An 18,099-nucleotide genomic window follows, 5' to 3' on the forward strand; every position below is an offset into this window, starting at 1 on the left:
AAATTCAGAGGCCCAAATTCCTTCTTCAGCATTTGTGAACGCACAGGAGTAGCCTTGAGTCATACATTCAGTTCATATAAACCTGTATTGTCTGATGCCTTTAGCGAGTCTGCATCAGTTATGCCCTGCCTGCATTTAGTATTGTGCAGCAGGTTTATAAAAAATGTACAGATACCTTTTGAACTTTTAAATATAGACAAAAAAAGCTCCCACAAAATTGTACAATAAAACTATGACAGAGGCCCACAAGAGGGAAATGAGATTAATCTTATTCAGAGCACCCATTTGTTTTTGTCACACTGCTTCATACAGCATGGTGCAGTCTCTTTCAGCGATTCATTCATGCTGAATTTTACCTTCAGTATATCAAATTAAAAAACCCCACAAAAGCTCTCACCCATAGCAGCCTGATTTGACTGTACCATCTTGTTTCTCAAATTATTGTGACATTCAGCAAAACAACGAAGGAGACTGGCTTATTTTTTACTTCATGCACATTAAAATAAGTAAGATTTCAAAGTTACTTGTTTTCTGTAGAAAATTGTTAGAAGCATAATTACCAGTTTTCCATATTCACAGAAATTAGAACAGGGTGTTTGTACATAATAAGACAACTGTGTATCTATGAAATTATACTTCCCTTAAAAGCGTGCTGCATCAACTTCATGCTAGTGTAAATATTAAGTGGTAAACAGGGAAAATACAGATTTTTTTTTTATAAGTATCAGAGTTGGGCTTACCAAGTTTTGTTTGATGCTGTTAATCCTTTACAGTGCAGTTCTACGTGAGATACAGAGTTCCTTCATTTTTCACTTTGTCCTTATGTGAAAACTTGCCCTAATTGTCAACAGATGACTTGGCCCTTTAGGCAGTTCCTAGTGTGCTGGGAAACCCTTGGCTCTCAAAAGATAAAAGAACCAAGTCTTTGTATTTTGTATTTTGCCACAGACCTGCTGATGCTTGTGGAATTAAGGACCATATGCATTATTAAATGTAGGGCAATATTTATACGACTATGGTACATTTAAAAAGAAATTCCAGCACGTTCAGGGAATTTTGAAAATAGTTATGAAATCAGCTACTCCCTTTGCAGTTGAAAATCAAGAACTAAAGTCTCTCTTCTTACTCCTTCTTTCATATAAACCCAGCCATCAGGAGTTAAAACAAAATGAATGCCTGTAAATCGGTTTATAATAGAAATCCATTATTATAGTTTCAGAAGCTCTAGCAGTCATTACATTTTCAGAAGGTCACAATGATTCCAGTAGCTCTTCTAACAATACCTTTGCTACTGACAAGAACTAAACCTGTGCGATGCACACAGATTTTATACGATGTATGTGGATAAAAAAAGGTAATTTTGAAAGACTGCTTCCTAGCTGATTTTTTAAAGACTTCTGCAAGCTTTCCTTCCTCACTAGTATTTTTACTGTAACAGTATAGGAATAAACACTGTGTAAGTACAGGCAAGGGTGATTTTTTTACTACTATGTTTTAAATTCACAGAATTATATAAAAATTTAGGTTGGAACAGACCCCTAGAGGGCTATAGTGCAAATTCCTGCTCCAAGTCAGCCGTTCCAAGATTGCTCAGGGTCTTGTCCGGTAATTCTGAAAATGTCCAAGAGAGGAGAAATGAAACGGAAGCATTTTGTCTAATGTGTACACTTGGTGGGTTTCTTTCAGCGCTCTTTAAAGTCCTGGGAGTACTTTCTCGCCAAAACTGCTCTTGACTGCATCTGTAACCGAGCAGATTATTCGCCAAGCATGCCTTATGTGGTCTGTATTCCTTTTAGTCCTCTAAGTAAATATCTCACTGAGCTTTGTATGTCAAGAGTTTAAGGAATACTAGACACAACCTGTAGGAGTTTTTTATTCAAAAGCCTAATGAAAATACTGAGGGGAGTTATGTTATTCCAGAAGAGGAGAGGGACTAAATTACAACCACGTAACAGGTTAACCAGTTTCCATTTTCCTCTGTGGAGGCAGATAGCTTTACCTGGAAATGGGCTGACACAGTCTTGCTTCGTGCTGCTGTTAGAGAGCGCTCTGGGTAATGAACTGCTGGTAAACTTCTCCTTCGTAATCGTGATCCTGTAGGATGCAATAAAACAGTAGCAATGAAATGTGAGTAACTTTCAGTAAGAAAAGAAAACTGACTGGCTTTGACTTGAAACCCCAGAATGTGCAGACAGCCACTACTGTGTTGCAATACCCTTAAAGTTTCCTTCTCAAGGACTGCGCTCCTAGCCTGAAGTTACATGGGTGTTGATACCAAGGTAGCCAACAAGATGATTCACTGCCACAAGTACCATCATTACGTAGATGAAAATAGAGCTGACAATGCCGAACCTTCCTTTCAATCCAGTGGTGAAACACAAATGCCTGCGCCCATCGTCTGGCCCATGAGAGAATTACTCCACTGCTGTACCCCGAATGCTGTGGGTGCACTAGGCACCTTCCATAAAGACCAATTTCCATTAGGTTTGGTATTTGTTCCTAATACTGAAAATATTCTTTCCTCCTCTACCACTGCAGGAAGTGGTTTCAGATGAAAGACTCCAAGGAGGACAATTACTGGAGGAACCAAAACTTCTGCATTTCAGAGGGAATACCTTCAGTCTTCAGATATCTGTCCTTGATATCCCTCCATTCCTTTGGAGAATTAAACCATTTACTGCGTGCCAGGTACTTGTCCGTTTTATTTGTTTACATCTGAATTCAGAGGAAGTGAGAATTTTCACTGGTATGGGCATAACCCAAATAAGACAACGGTCCCTTTTCTTTCAAAAGGTGTGGTTTCAATCTCTTGAGTATGCAAGAAAAATGCATTGCCTTATGATTTTAACAAATACAGATTTCACATATAACAGAATGCTTTACATTTTTCATTTTACAAAAGTGCAGGCTTGTACTTTACCTCATTCCAGTTGCCTCCAATGGAAGGCCTATATTCTTGTTAAAATTTATCACTCATTAAGATGTTTTTCATATCTTTGTCATTCCGATTTTGATATAACTATGACTATATGGCTGAAAATGACATTTAAATGCTTGCATTTAAATGTCATGAGTTCAAAGTACAGCACGTATATATAAGAATTAGAAATGAGGAAGCACAAATTATCTTTTCTGTACTACATTAATTCAAGAGGCTGTTGAAGACAGGAAAGTAAAAATCAAAACAAAAGAAGAATTGCTAAGTATATTGGTTACTGGAAATTATAAGCAATGTGCTGGCACATAGAGTGGGCTGGTCTTTTAAAATACAGAACTTATAATTAGACTATATAATCTCCCTTTCCCCAGAAGCATACAGAGAGACCGTTATCTGTCATTCAGTATTTTGGCAAAAAAATTGATTTAGATGTGTTGCCATGTTCTACAAAAAAGGAGTGTAATGGGCTCTGAAATTTAGAGACCCTGATCTACTTCCAGATACATTCTTAGATCATTAAGAATGTAAGGATAATTTATGCTACAACTTAAGAACTGAAAGAAACTGCATCATTTTCAGCTTCATATGAAGAACTGCTTGCTTTTAAGTGTTATGTTTATTCTGCTCACTTAAGTGCATTTTAAAAGACAAACCGATCAGTATTAGGATGCCCTGCTACTGTACCAAATACCTATCAAAACTAGTAGCTTCCTGAGCAGTAAAGAAAATCATGGGAGATTTCTCTTAATACAACAAATGGAATTTTGCCTCACACTATATTATAACCACAGCTCCATACTTCAACTTATTTATTGTCTCTTGATCCCTTGTCCTATCCCAGAGAATAAATCTGTATGATAGATGAAAATTCAACCTCAAAGTACCATTTAGAAAGTCTGTTTTCTGGAAACTGCTTTCTAACAGCCATTCGATCGGTTTGAACTAAATGCATGTAGCATTATCCTATGTCGATCTGTTCTGACTGCTTTAGAAGGCAGCCAAAACACCTTTGACAGGCCCATCACACAGACTGTGTGTTGGTTAAATGTCCAGTGTACGAGACAAAAAAAGTCAGGAAAGTTTGAATTGAACTTGTGTTGCCATGGTGACTGCTTCAAAACCACCACATTGGTGAAAAATGCCCTAAACTTTTCTTGCAGCAAAGCAACTTGTTTAAATAGCTCTAGTATTAGAATATAACACTGTTCAGAGATGAGCGCTTTCACTCCCCTGTGCTGGACACGGTAGAGATCACTGCTCGCATTGCTCGCTAAGGCCACTGCAGACAGGCAGTGCAACTACGTAAGAGGAGCAGACCCGAAGAACCCAAAGAATATGAAGTGATAAGAGCATGATAAAGTAGAAAAATGGCCTGCAGAAAACAATACTTGCTGTGCTGACCAAAGAAAGAGGTTTTGCCATTCTAGCCTCCATGTTTCTTTGTAGCTAAGAATTCAGGGAGCATTATTTCTGCCTGATAATTTCTGCAAAGCTGTTTCTTTGGGGCATTACCTCCTGTGCTGGCTGTGAGTCCCTGGTGCGCGCAAAGTTCTGAGAGCGACTCAGAGGCCTCAAAATACTTTGTGTGTGGTTCGGCACTTTTCTTAATGCTGTGTACAACTTCGATGAATAAATATATTGCTTGTGGTATATCAAACCCAGGTATTTTTGTTCTCTCTTGGTAAGTAATAGTCTAGAGTTTGCAGTCAAAACTGAACTGCGGGGTGCTGTTAAAACAAGACATGATAGCCAATGCAAATTTCTCTGTGTTAATCTTCACGCATTTCCAGGACCTCACTTTGCTCAATCTAATGCAAGTGGCACAGTCCAAAGTAGCTATTAAATTTATTGCTGCAAGATAAAAACAAAAAATAAAAAGTCAGATGAGGGAGGCATGACCTACAGAAGAACACTTCCATGCTGTGCTCGCTTTACAGCAGGCACAGAAGGGCAGAGCTGCTGAGGGGGCTGCGGCAGCAGGCACCTTACCCGTTCTCTCAGCAGCCTCTCAGGGTTAAAAAGCAGCAGCTGCAGAACCCCTGCTGACAGAATGGTCTGACACAGTGCCAATACTGAAGCCAAAGAAATATTTACATTTTATAATTGAGTATAGTTTGGATGACTTGGACAGCTGAGAAATATAGTAATTGTTTCTAACAGAAACTGCAGAACAACTTACATTAGCTTTGTATTTCCCTCTTAGGGAAATGTTTTGTGAAGTGTCCCAGTTCTGTTGACAGCTCTGATTTGGTTCCAGCCCCTTTATATATAAAATAATCTATTTCTTCATGTGGAATTTCTTTCAGTGTTTACTTGTGTTCTCCCCTACGTGCCACACTTTAAAAACAAGTTGGCTGTTCTGGTTATGAAGCACAACTGAAAAGAGCCTATTCCATAACTGTCTGTTTGGTCCACTCAATGACACCATTATGAGACCATATGATGAGGAAGGATTTATGTTAATGATTTCTCAGATAAGTAAAGCTCTTGCTTTAAGGCTTGAACAAATGATCACATCATCATGTAAAACTGCGGCATAAAAGCAGTTAATGGCAGGTGGCAGTCAGAATTTCTCTAGACTACGCTGCATGCGTTTGTTTGCCGGGCCATCATGCCGGCGCAGCTGCTGAGTGCTCGGCGTCCTTCCCGCCACGCTGACGCGCAGTAGGGGAACCCTTAGAAACCGGCTGGGTGTCAGAGCAGGAGCAGGCTGTGATGAGCATGTGAACACGCTGACGCGCAGTAGGGGAACCCTTAGAAACCGGCTGGGTGTCAGAGCAGGAGCAGGCTGTGATGAGCATGTGAAGAAGCCAGACAGGCACGTTTGGGGGTTAAAAGCAGCTGTCTTCCTAGCATCTTGGGTCTGCTGGAGGATCCAGTGTCTGTCTGTAGCTGTGAGATGATTTACATTCCCTCTGCCTGCTAGGAACTTAATTATAAGGGAGAATAAAACTGAAAGCATTTCTGGAATACTTCAAACACTCGTCGTTCCACCATGCTTTGCCCCCCTGTATTATGTTTCATGTAATTCTTTTCAGCTGAGTGATTCTTCCACTCTGAATGAAATCAGAGATGATTACTCTGGAAAAATCTAATTACAGTTGCTCCACTTCTAATATTTTGCTAATGTTTCTTTATCGCTGTTAGTACCTTGCTACTGCTACCAACTCAGGATCTAAAGGCAGAGCTCATCATTAGCACTTAGTGCATCATTACAGATAGGCTGAGACGCTCTTAAGAAGCAGTAAACTGCATCTCAGCTACGAGTACGACAGTATTTTCCCAAGTTTAGTATTGACTGTACTTTAAAGTATAAGATGAGGCTGATCTTTGAAGCTGTATATTCTCAGATTACCAGTGCACAGTTAATTTCTTCAGGGAAATAGAAAAGACTGCAACCTAAATCCAATAAAAATTGCTTGTAGGAAGGCAAGAATGAAGAAATGCATGTTTTCTGAGCTGTGAGCTCGTAGGTGAGCTTCCATATATAAACTCATCATAAGACTTAAGTGCATGGTTTACTTGATTTAAACAGCTAATTATGGCAAGTGGCTAGTTGGCAGGTCCCTCAGTTATAACTGTCATTATTAAATACTGAAGGAATTATAGCTGCCTATAGGCAGCATATTTTATGTCCTTATCTATGTAATTTATTAACCCTTTAGAAAGCTCTGAAAAATGCAAGCAGAATGCATGCCCAGATTAACTTTGCGTATAGTAATTATTCTGTTATCTTTGGAGGGTCAGTTTCACGTCATTCAAATAAATTCCAAAATTTAAGAATAGTGCATGAAAAAGGGACAGTCATCTGAAATTTCATAATCCTCCCATAAAAAACCTAATGTAAAAACCTTGAAACTAGTTTTCTTGTCTTAGAATAAGTGCTCATTGAAGCTGTTTAATGCGGTCCCATAATCATATGGATGAATGCTAAGATATAATAGAATGAAATATTAACATCAGTCTTTTTCTCCCTTTTACATTATTCTCCAGGTTGCCAATTCTACAGTATTTTCCAATATTTTGAAATTAATAGAGAACATGTTTGGTTTCATTGTTTTTACTATTTACATGCCTTCACGGCTACAATGTAGAACACCATAGCGGGTTTATAGCTGATGATAGTTTGGAAATAATAAAAAAACCCTTTTTCTGAAAGCATAAAGAGAGGAGACCAGTAAGAGAACTTTGGTATTTACAAAGCAATCATGTAACAGAAGTTAGCTGCCCCCGATGTACTTCTCCTGTCTATTTCCATACGTTTTTAGGAACTCAAAGCAACCAGAGATGCCAGAAATCTCTGATGATTAATTGCTGCAATTGTCTATATAGCATTTGATGAGGGCATTCATCCCATAAACTGTCCCTGGCTGAAGTAGAGGAGTCACTGAAAGTAGTCACAGGATGTAAGAGGATGAAACTAAGGAGTAAGACTGAGACTGACCAATGATGTGCAGTGGGCTGCACGTGACTCCCCAGGCAGGTGGGTGTTTTTAAATTTGGATGGAACATAAATACAGAAAATATGCTGTCATGCTCTATGCTGCATTAACTTACAGAGGAAGTACAGTTCTTGATGGGAAGTTCCCTTTTTTGGATTCTGTAGTACAAGGTGATGGCAAGGAGACGCGGATTAGAGTTCTGATCCCTGCCTAGGAGGCGGCAAAGGGAAGTGCATCTTTCTTGTTTCATTTTAGATGAGAGTCTCTCATCATTTGTGTCACTGAATTAAATCTAAGCTTTCAGTAAATGTAACATCTTAGTATTTATCAATTGAATCATCGTTTATTAGTTTTGTCCTGCTTTGAGTTTGCAGGGATGTTAAGAAAAACACAAATTGCAGAGAAAAATAAAGGCTTTTTAATCCTATTTTGCAATTGTCACAACTTCTCTCTCTCTCTCTCACGCCTGCTTCCCCGTGCCCGCGGACACATTCCCCTCGCAGGAAGTCCCCTTCTCCCGCGTGTGGTGCAGCAGCCAGAAGCCGCTGCACTGTGCCTTTTCGCTGGAGCGCTACACGCCCGCAACTACACAGCTGTCCTGCAAGATCTGCGTCCGGCAAGTCAAGGGTCATGAGCAAATCTTACAGATCCAGACATCCATTCTAGAGGTGAAGTGTTCTCTCCTTTTTGTTTCGTTAAGTTGCTCTGTAGTATGGGACATGATCCTTCCTCTTTTTTCTCCTTTCTATCTCTGTGCAGTTTCTTATGCCCCGTTCAAACCTGTAACAAGTATATAAAGCCTTACAGGTTCCATTTCCAGCAGAAAGCAAAATACAGTGCTTCTAAAACGCTAAAAATAATTTGGTTTTGAGTTTGGTGGTAACAGTTTTTGTGCAAAAAGTTTCTGAATAGCTTACAGAGCACTGAGAGTCGACAATAGATGGATTGCCTGTATGCTGTTAGGCCACCCACTATTCACTTCTTAGCGCATTTTTGTACGCACAGAATGTCTTGCTAGGACTATAGCTGTGCTCACAGGTGAAAGAGAACAAACATGTAGTCAAAGAGGCTGGTGATGTGTCCTACAGCAATGAAAACTTGAGCTGCTTTTTTTAGATTGCTGAGCATCTTTGTTGGTTAATCCAGATACATACTGCTGGGTTAAAGAGGTACGCCCGTTGCTAAATGCACTGTGCAGAGAATGGAGCAACTAAATCAGAAAACCACAAACATCCTTTGTTTAAACAAAGATGTATAAAAACATTTTCAGAATACGGCCAAGTGTTTTTCCGGTTCTTCATTTTTATTTCATAAAAAACTTCTGTCAGGCTCTATATAAATCAATACAGTGCTGCTGCCGCGTTTTTTTTCCCCCTCTCTCTTTTTTTTTTTAAAGAGACCTATTCATCCACAAGTCCCCAGAGCATGTTACAATTCTGTCTTCAAATGGATTTGCTGGTATGGAAGGCTTTCTCATGCCTATCTCAAAAAGTGATTGAAGAGTGAGGGTAATCTGACTATAAAATAAATATACAAATAACAACTGAATACTTGAATTGCTCATTGCTTTACAATTCCCTGAACTAACCTTGTAGCAGTAGCTTATCTCACATGTGCAGGGTATGAAAATCTGCTAGTGTTCTGCATACTTAATTTAAACAGTCAGACCATGCGATCTGTCTACAGCACCGCTGTTCCTTTGCATGGATGACTTTTGGGATGTGTCATAAATGTTATATGAAGAGACTATAGCATCATTGTTATTTAATATTTATGCTGCATTGCACTGAAACAAATAATCCATGGAAATGTGACTTCATTACACAAGACTGGTATAATATCATAGGAGAAGAATGGGCCAGATCTACAAAAGGACCTGGATTTCAAAGAGATTTTTAATATGGAAGAATTGAGGTATTTATAGAATGTAAGTGTTTAAAAAAAAAATCACAAATGAGGGATTTATGTGTCCACATTTTAGGCTTAAGCAATTAAAGATTTAGAATCCCATATGTTTTAGTGGCATTCCATCTACCAATCACTGCTCTACTGGTCTTCATCTGTAACACAAAAATAAACAAAAATAAGAAATTTGTAGAAGGAAAATGACACTATTTCAAGTGTTTTTATACACAGGTGCTTGTGATGTTCTAGATGTTCCTTCACAAATCTTCACAAAAGAAAAATACCTATTAGTTATTTGATTTTCTGTTGTCAATTCTACAAACTCTAGCTGGAGTCTCAGGCTCAGGTTTGATTCTTCCTCCAAAAGCAGGCTTGATACACCAATAGGCACATGCAGACAGGCTCCCTGCGTGACATGGCAGCAAAAAGAGTTCAGAACTGCACTCCCAGCTTTTCTCGTTTGGAAGAGCCTGTGCAGAAACCTGGTCTTGGCCCCCGTCTCTGAGGAGGAGCGTATGGTGGGGCTCTGTTCCGTGCTAAAGCAACGCACCTACAGACCCGAGGCAGACAGAAAGCCTGGTGCCCTGACCGACTGCTTTGCTTTTATATTCTGTGCAGAATGAAAGAGAAACCATCACTTTCTTTGCACATGATGACAGCAACTTCCCTGCGCAGATGGGTCCAAAAGCATTCAAGATCCCCTACTCCATTAGGCAACGAATCTGCGCGACGTTTGACACGCCCAATGCCAAAGGCAAAGACTGGCAGATGTTAGCACAAAAAAACAGCATTAACAGGTAATGGAAGGCAGTTTTGGAAGGTGAACATTTACATATACAATGGGAATAATTTGCTGCTGTTACGGATTTTTTTGTTTGTTTGCTGGTATGATGTGTGCATGGTAATTAACATATTCTCAAGGACAAGGTGTAGTTCGTACGTGCTTTTCTATACGACTGGCAGCTGCGAACAGGAACTGCTTCCTCCTCGGAATAAACCTGCGTGCCCCGTCCCACCTGAGGTTTGCCTCTAAGGTCAGTCCGTCCTTCTGCACTGGACCTTTGCTTTGAACACCCCCAAGAGCGGGGTCTCAGTCAAGTACAAGACTGTAGAAGGATTTTGTCACTGTTGCGTACTATGAAAGCAGTGGTTTAAAGGACTGAGGAGGTTGCACGTTCTCTCAAAAAAAATCATATGGCCTGTTGCCTTGGCTTCTATCTACGGATTTTGTATTCCAAAAGGAATGACACATTTTGCAGAATTTTTTTTTTTTTAAGGAAAAGGCATATTTAGAAAAGAAAGTAATGCTCTACTGTTAGAAGTAATAATATTATGATTATTAAAACTGAAGGATGCTGTAAAAACTAATTTACTACTTATTTTGCTTTTTCTGCTCGGCTAAATTAAATTGGTGGAGGCAATTCACTCACAGAAATATTTTCTGATTGTCACCACCGCCATAAATCTGTTCCTAAGAGGGTAGAGGAATACTTACATTTCCTGTTCTGTGCTACAGGTTTATCTGTTTCTTCCTGTATTTATAGATCTGTGTCCATATGTAATACAAATGCTATAAATAACATTTATCCTTGTGAATGTGAAGTTAATATGTTTGTTTGGATGTTTATGTCCAAAGCTCGTAGATAGGAGGAGTTAGAGCGTAACATGTTTAAGACAAACATTTTGTTTTACCAAATTCTTTGCAAATATCACCCCTGCAAAGTCCTAAAACCTACAAATTAATAAAATATAAATTTACAAATTAAAAGACGTCATATCTTCACATAATCACAAGCATCAGTTTAAGTTATGTAATTCCTCTCCCTGACAAATGCTTCCTAAGCTTACTAGAGCTTACTTTCCAGAACTGACTTGTTTTCTGAATTATATAGGATGGTACTGCTGGCCAGCTTTTATGTACCTCTGAATGTACAAGTCCCTCGCTCATCCTGCCTCTGCTAAACTGAGCAAGTGACATTTGAAGAATAGATGCAGCAGTGTGTGTGCTCTTGAGGGTTCCCTCCACTCATCTTATCTAGGTCTTGCTGAAGGTTTTTTGGTTTTGAAACACATCTGTAGTGCTAGGCACAACAGAGAGCACTTTCACACTCAAGGTAGCTTCAGTATATACTGTTCCGCATCCTTTTTGTTTCACGTTTTTCTCCCCTGCTTTTAGGAATCTCTCCTATTTTGCTACACAAAGCAGTCCATCTGCCGTCATTCTGGACCTCTGGGAAGCCCGACATCAACACGATGGCGACCTCGACTCCCTAGCCTGTGCCCTGGAAGAAATAGGAAGGACACACTCCACAATCTCAGACATAACAGAAACTGAGATTGAAGAGCCTGACTTCAACTACAGCAGACAAAATGGACTTTAGTCACTTTTTTCCATTCAAGAACCGATGGCCAGCTTTGACTAGTACACTAGAGAATCTCTTTGGCAGGGAGGAGATAAGGGTTTCTGCACACTGGGTGTATGGAAACAGACACTCGTTTCCACAGCGCAGTTTTCAGTTGGAGGAGCAGAAGCAGCCCTGTTAAAAATCATCTCACTAATAAGGAAAACACAAGCTTCTCCCTGTCCTCTCTCATGTAAAATTCACGTTTTAATGTCAACAAAACTACACATCTATCATTCCTGGGGCAGGAAGGAGTGAGATACAGAGCCATAAAAGGTAAATATTATGACATAATGTATTTAGGAAACATAATGCTAATATAATGCCTAGTGAAAATCAGAAAATATGATAGTGAATATTTAGAGGCACTAGAGGTTAATCCTAGTTTAAAGGTTTATCTTCTTGGGGCCTTGACTCCCCTTTGTCCTGCATCTCTAACTTACCACACTTTAAGAGTGGGTTTAAAATGTCATTTGAGAGCATCATGTTGTCGCTTTGTATCTGCTACAGAAAAATTGAGAACCTGGCCTTGTCCTGTTCAGATGTTTGAGGAATTAGAAGATCTCAGAACTATTTGATACATGTATGCCAAACAATTTATTTTAAAAAAATCAGTCACTTAATGAATGTACATTTGCCGCAGAGCTTTCCTGCCTATTCCATTACTGAAATGACAGAACAAAACCCTGTTCTGTGAAATTAGTGTGTGTGCATGCGTGAGAGAAATTTTCTAAAGTTCCCAGTCTGCGAACTTTCATCTAGTCAAAAATGTTTCTTTGGGGGTGGATTTAAATAACCAAATAAAACACAGGAAATTGCCAGCCCTATTTTAGCAAATTTACACGATTTTTTATTACTTCATGTTCTGAGGCTAAACTAAAAAGTAAAGGTGAAGTCAATCAGCACAGCTTAATTTTGATTTAGTTTCAGATTGAAACACTAAACCCCATATGCTACTCCTAAAAATCGGCTTGATTTTATCGTACAATTTGGAAATTTCACTAGATATGAAGCTGGCTGTGTTACACTTGGTTTAGTTGTAAATGTGTTTCATTTACCACCAAAACCAGAATCTAGCTAGAGAATTCTCCTCATTTGTTATCTATTTCATACAAAAATAATTTATTAGTTCAACTGAACCAAAAAGAGAGCTGTCACTGTGAGTGAGTGTCCTAGTGGAACTGGTAACTGAGCCAAATAAAATGATTATTTTTACTCATATATTCTTTAAAATTAGTCAAGGTGCTCATTAGCTCTGGCCCTAGGCTATCTATTTTGGTGACAGGAACACAATCAGTATAAAACAGGAATACAAACAAGACTGTAGGAGCTTTATGGAAATGCAAGAAATTGAAAACAAGCATTCTGGATTTTTTTTACCCCTGTATTTGCCCGAGAGCAGCACGACAGGCCAAAGGGTAGGTACCTAGTGTGCACATCTGTAATAATCTGAAACTATTTACCTGGGATTCCAGTTCTGAAAAGTATGATGAACATCTCTATGTAAGACTTTGCAATTTCAGATCAGCGTGTACAAGCAAATTTCATTGCTTTCCCAGCTCAGCAGGCTGGAACAGTCTTTAGACTTATAAATACTTAGACTTCCCCAAACATTTTCTGCACTTCAGTATTTCATCCAGCCTGACATGAGAGTTCCTGTTTGCAATGGGAAATCATAATGGCTGCAAGCATATTTAAGACTGAGACAAAAATACCAGCTTATTTGGCAGCAAGCTGTCACTGTTTTCAGCAGCACATAGCTCTAGCTGTGTTTGAATTATATTTCTAGTGACTTCCAGTCCTCCTCCTCAGAAACCTGTTCTTCATTGGACAAAATGTCATGAATTAAAATTTTTCCACAGAGAAGCGGTGGAGTTTTAGTGAGCTGTTGTTGTCTGGGAAACCAGCTACAGTCACTCTCCAGCAGTTAATTTGTTCTCAGCTTCTCCTCAAATGCAGTTTTAATTTTCAAACTAGCTTAGGTTGGCTACCACAACAAAGACCTAAGCACCCTGCAGGTGCTGTGATGTATTCATGTCATTCCAAAGAGCTGTATGTATTTTCTCCTGTTGTTTTCCAAATATACGTGCACTACACACACAGCATATGGGGTCAAAAAGAGCTGCTGTATGGAGCTCAGACCTTCAAGCTTTTTCTCAGGAAACGCACAGAGTTTACTCCCAAGACTTGGGTAGCTTTGAAAAACCTCTATTTACAGCGACACCCAGCTCTGCCTACTGAACGCGCAGTAAAGCCTAGAGAGGGAGAAGCCAGAAGCTGTCTAGACTGACTGGAGCTTCTCCAAAGTACCTCTGAGCGGGCCTTCCGACTGAAGGGGTCTGGGTTGTACACCAACACCCACGTTAGATCCAAAATCCAGTGAAGCCTAGTGTCTGAGTTAAGGTACTGAAAAGGAATAAATGTCAAAGTTTCTTACAATACCAGAAGAGAAACCGTTCAGTTTTGGGCCTAAGGTAAGATTTTAATTTTACACTGCTCAATAGAATATTGTTGTGTCCCTTTAAGTTTTGTTTCCTTGTTTTTCTTCACTTTTGCTGAAGCAGCTTCCTCAGTACTGATCTTAGTTTTGTCAGTACCTCTGACTTTTTCTAACCTATTACTGATTCGATGCTCCCGTATTGCTTAAGTGGACTAGAAATGCCAGAATACTACTTATTTACCTTTCTCCCATTGGAATGGAGTTTGAAGCAGTAACCAAACCTCTAGCCTACACTTCTAATGTGAGCTTATCTACCTGTACACCCGAGTCTTGTAAGAACTGCCATACTATGTCAGGTGACAATCCATTTTGTCCTGTATGGTATGTCTAATAGTGACCAGGATTGAAAGTTTAGGGAAACAGTGCAAGAAACATGCCCTGTACTAAAGGACTTCCTCAGCAGGGGGTTGCATCTGGACCACTGTGCCTAAGAATCACTGATGCTGTCCTTCGACAAATGGATTAATCCCTTTTGAACCCACTGAAACACTTGGCCTTGATGAACGATATTCCAGGAGAAACAAGTGCCGCAATCTTCTTTTGCATTCTTTTAAACAGCCCTTCCCTTCCAAGCTTTCGTTTTGTGTAACTCGTGCTGCCTAGCAATTGCACTGGGCTCCCCTAGTTCTGCGTAGTAAGGAGCACTGAGCAACTGTTACCAAATCACCTTGTCCATATTATGCATTCTTTTACAGGCTTCTCTCGCATTTCATTTCCGCTCACTCTCTTGTCAAGGCTGAAAACCCCTGGTTTATTCTCCCTCTTTGAGCATTCTTGCTGTAATTCTCTGTATGATCTCTAGTTCTGTATCTTTTTGGAGATGGATGACCAATAACCTGTTTTTCAACAGGCACGCAGGCTAAATCCCGCAGTTCCTCCACTTTCTCAATGTCTTGCTCTTCCCACATTCAGTATCAATCACAGAGGATTAAGATCTTGCTATAGCATAAAACCACAAGAAACACCTGCCAGAGAGTGCAGGACACCTGAGAATACAGTAACTGACTTTACTATGCAAATTACTCAAGCTTATACATCCTGAACATCCAGAAAAAATTTGTGAGGAAAAACTGTGTAGCTGAAAAAAAAGACTGAGGTGACAGAGATGATGTCAATCATTTAAAAAAAAAAAAAATCATTAAATTATTTGTTCTCCATGCTAATGATGGATATTGGTAGGCAGTAACTGGACCATAAGAGCTAAAGGTAGACTTTTGAGTGGAAAAATAGGCTATGGTTTTTTTCTGTTCCCTTCCTCCCCACTGCATCTGTTGATTACCTGATATGTCAGATAATGCAGATGCTCTCTTTCCGTTGGTTTGTGTTAGCATCGTGGGATGATATTAATAGCACTTAGCACTTTTACTTATAGAGGCTTATGCCAGTTCTCCCTTTTTTATGCACAGTCCCGGTTTTCGAAACGGAGAAACTAAAAGTTTTTAAGGTAAATGCTTCTGCTGCCATATAAATGAGGCAGCAACATGAATTTGTTACCATTTGTTGCCATTAACAAGCAGCAAAACAATACAAGTAAAATATGTTAAACGTTTGCTTCCTAGTTTCCACCATAGAAAGCAGCTGACTTTGCCAGCTCCCCCACAAGCCTGCTGTAAGTATGCTTTGCAATACAGTATTATTTCAGAATGATAATTTTGAATTCGTATGCAAATGCTATATAAATAGATATGTTCAACATTATTAGTAATCTTAAAATTCCAGAAGCACATTTTTAACATCTATGTTTAAAAGACTTTTTGGAGATCTGTATATATAGATACATGATTTGATCCAAAACACAGATGTAAAGGAGCATCTGAAGCAGGATTAGAGGCCAGAAATTAAAAATTTATTCCTTTCCTCTATTTTATAAATCATGACTTTGGAAAAGTAATTTTGAAAATCTCTTCACAAATTAGAAAGTAAAAGAAAGCCAAAAGCAATGTTACATACTTGAGATTCCATCTGGCTGTCCCGAGTCTGAGATGGTGAAGTCGCCTGTTTGATTTTACATCACCAAAGAACCTGCTGTAGTGTATTTCCACCTTCCTGAGCACTTTTCCCAGATATTTCTGTGCTGTGAGTTATTTAAGACTAATAGTTGCATTTTAAAAATGACTTACAATTTTGTCACCAAAATGGTGCACTTCACAGCTCCACCAGACTGCAGCATCGCAAAGCTAATTTACAGTTTTTACAACACTGCTTTTACTAGTTTACGTTAAAATCCTTTAAGCCACAAGGAAAGGAACCCTGCTCTGTAGATTTAAATTCAAACTTCATTTACCAGTGCAAGGCTCATAAAACAAAGATGTACTCCCACAGAAATTTTATTGGGTTTTTTTGTATTAGATGAAAAGATATTGACACAAGTCTCTTAACATACAGGGACCTATTTTTGTTATTATTTTTATCTCTGACAACAGTGGCTCTCCTCCTCCATGGGCCTGTGCACAGCTTGCTTTCAGCAGGTTAACAGCGAAGGTTCCTCAGCCTGTATCACTAAAACAGGGATCTTGTTGTAGGACTACATGGTACTAACAGCATACTGAAGGTCCATTCTTTTTTTCACTTGAAAGATAGTGCTATACGAGAATTTTAACATACAGTAATGGATCAATTCCAGACAGTATTTTCCACTACAAAAACTACAGCTTATATATACAGTGAAGCTAAAACAAGTGAGGAACTTTGTGGACTTCTGTTCATGATTTGAATTTTTTTCCCCAGTCTATTTCTGCCTATAAAACATAGATTTAAGCAATCTTTCTAGCCTTTCTTTTACTAATCTGAACTATACCTAGGAATTTCTCCCACTTTTTACACAGCAGTAGAAATGGTTCATATTATTCACTGAGAACCTTCTTCATGCTAAGCCTGCTGAATAGTGTTTCCTGTGGGTTGTTCATTTGGGGTGTATGCTTCGGTAAAATTACTCCCTTAAGACAATTCCTGCTTCAGAAGAGGCTGGCGGTTTTTCCGCAGCAGTGTGTAAAATGGCACATATATCCTTTCTTGGAAATATAATGACTGTCTAGTTAAAACCGTCTAGTTAAAATTACTTAAAGGATTCCTAAGCAAGTACAGTAACTAAAAATACTAGGAATATAACATGCCATACCTATAGCAACAACTAAAACTCACTATGCTGGCAAAAGATCATGAATCATTTTCGAGTAACGCACAGCCTAGCTCTTTTCTCTCATTGCCAATACTAGCATAAATCGTAGCAAAAGTCTCCTTTCCAACATGGATGAAAATAAATTGCTTTAAGATTAAAGAATCACGTAGAGAATCATTTGATAGTAACACTCTCCGCAATGCAGAAAACAGAACTGATGTTTTACTCATTGCCGCAAGTAAAAGAAAGATACGTCAGTATCCATGTTCACTGGTCTGTCCAAAAATAAAATAAATGTCTAGGAATTTGCCACTATATTTTTTGTATTAGAGGTGAATAGTACAGATTCTACTAGTGTTTCTTGTCTGGGGCTTGGGTGGGTAGGGGTGTATTGTAATTTTCAAGCTATTGCAAAAGCTGCTTTTAAATAAGATGTTCAGTTGTATTGAATAACTGGTTTGTGCTTTACAAGGGAATCCAGGTGAGCCAGGATTCAGTGGGTAGCTTTGCTGTCACAGGGTAACTAGCGCTGAAGTCACTTGTGAAAATTTAGCTAAGGGATAGGGAGATTAGATGACCCATCCCTGACCTGTAATGTAGTGTACTGTACTCTAATGAGATTAGACACTCACCTCCTGTAGAACCGTGGTTTTGTCAGCAGCTACTTAGTTTGTCTGCCCCTGGTGTGATAACCTTGGTTGAGAATGTACTTCTGCAGATTTAAGAAGATGTCAAACCCCTGTGTTATCTGGTCTCTGTATATAAATCTTATTGTCTAATCCCAAAAGGAAATG

General features: G+C 39.1%; 1 protein-coding gene across 6 annotated transcripts in view; it reads left to right on the forward strand.

Annotated features, from left to right (window-relative positions):
* UNC5D (unc-5 netrin receptor D) overlaps positions 1 to 17,668 on the forward strand; it is a 165,395-nt gene extending 147,727 nt beyond the window's left edge. For 4 of the 6 annotated variants that reach the window (XM_075444704.1, XM_075444706.1, XM_075444705.1 and 1 more), the window contains 4 exons: positions 2,539 to 2,688; positions 7,884 to 8,048; positions 9,904 to 10,082; positions 11,462 to 17,668. In XM_075444704.1, coding sequence (XP_075300819.1) covers positions 2,539 to 2,688; positions 7,884 to 8,048; positions 9,904 to 10,082; positions 11,462 to 11,666 — 699 coding nt within the window. In that variant the 3' untranslated portion in view covers positions 11,667 to 17,668. Of the gene's footprint in view, positions 1 to 2,538; positions 2,689 to 7,206; positions 7,585 to 7,883; positions 8,049 to 9,903; positions 10,083 to 11,461 lie in introns of those variants that run through there. The other 2 variants (XM_075444708.1, XM_075444709.1) reach the window with 2 other exon arrangements.
* Positions 17,669 to 18,099: the final 431 nt, after the last annotated feature.

This window comes from Opisthocomus hoazin, chromosome 28 (genome assembly GCF_030867145.1).
Source record: "Opisthocomus hoazin isolate bOpiHoa1 chromosome 28, bOpiHoa1.hap1, whole genome shotgun sequence".
Lineage (NCBI taxonomy): Eukaryota > Metazoa > Chordata > Aves > Opisthocomiformes > Opisthocomidae > Opisthocomus > Opisthocomus hoazin.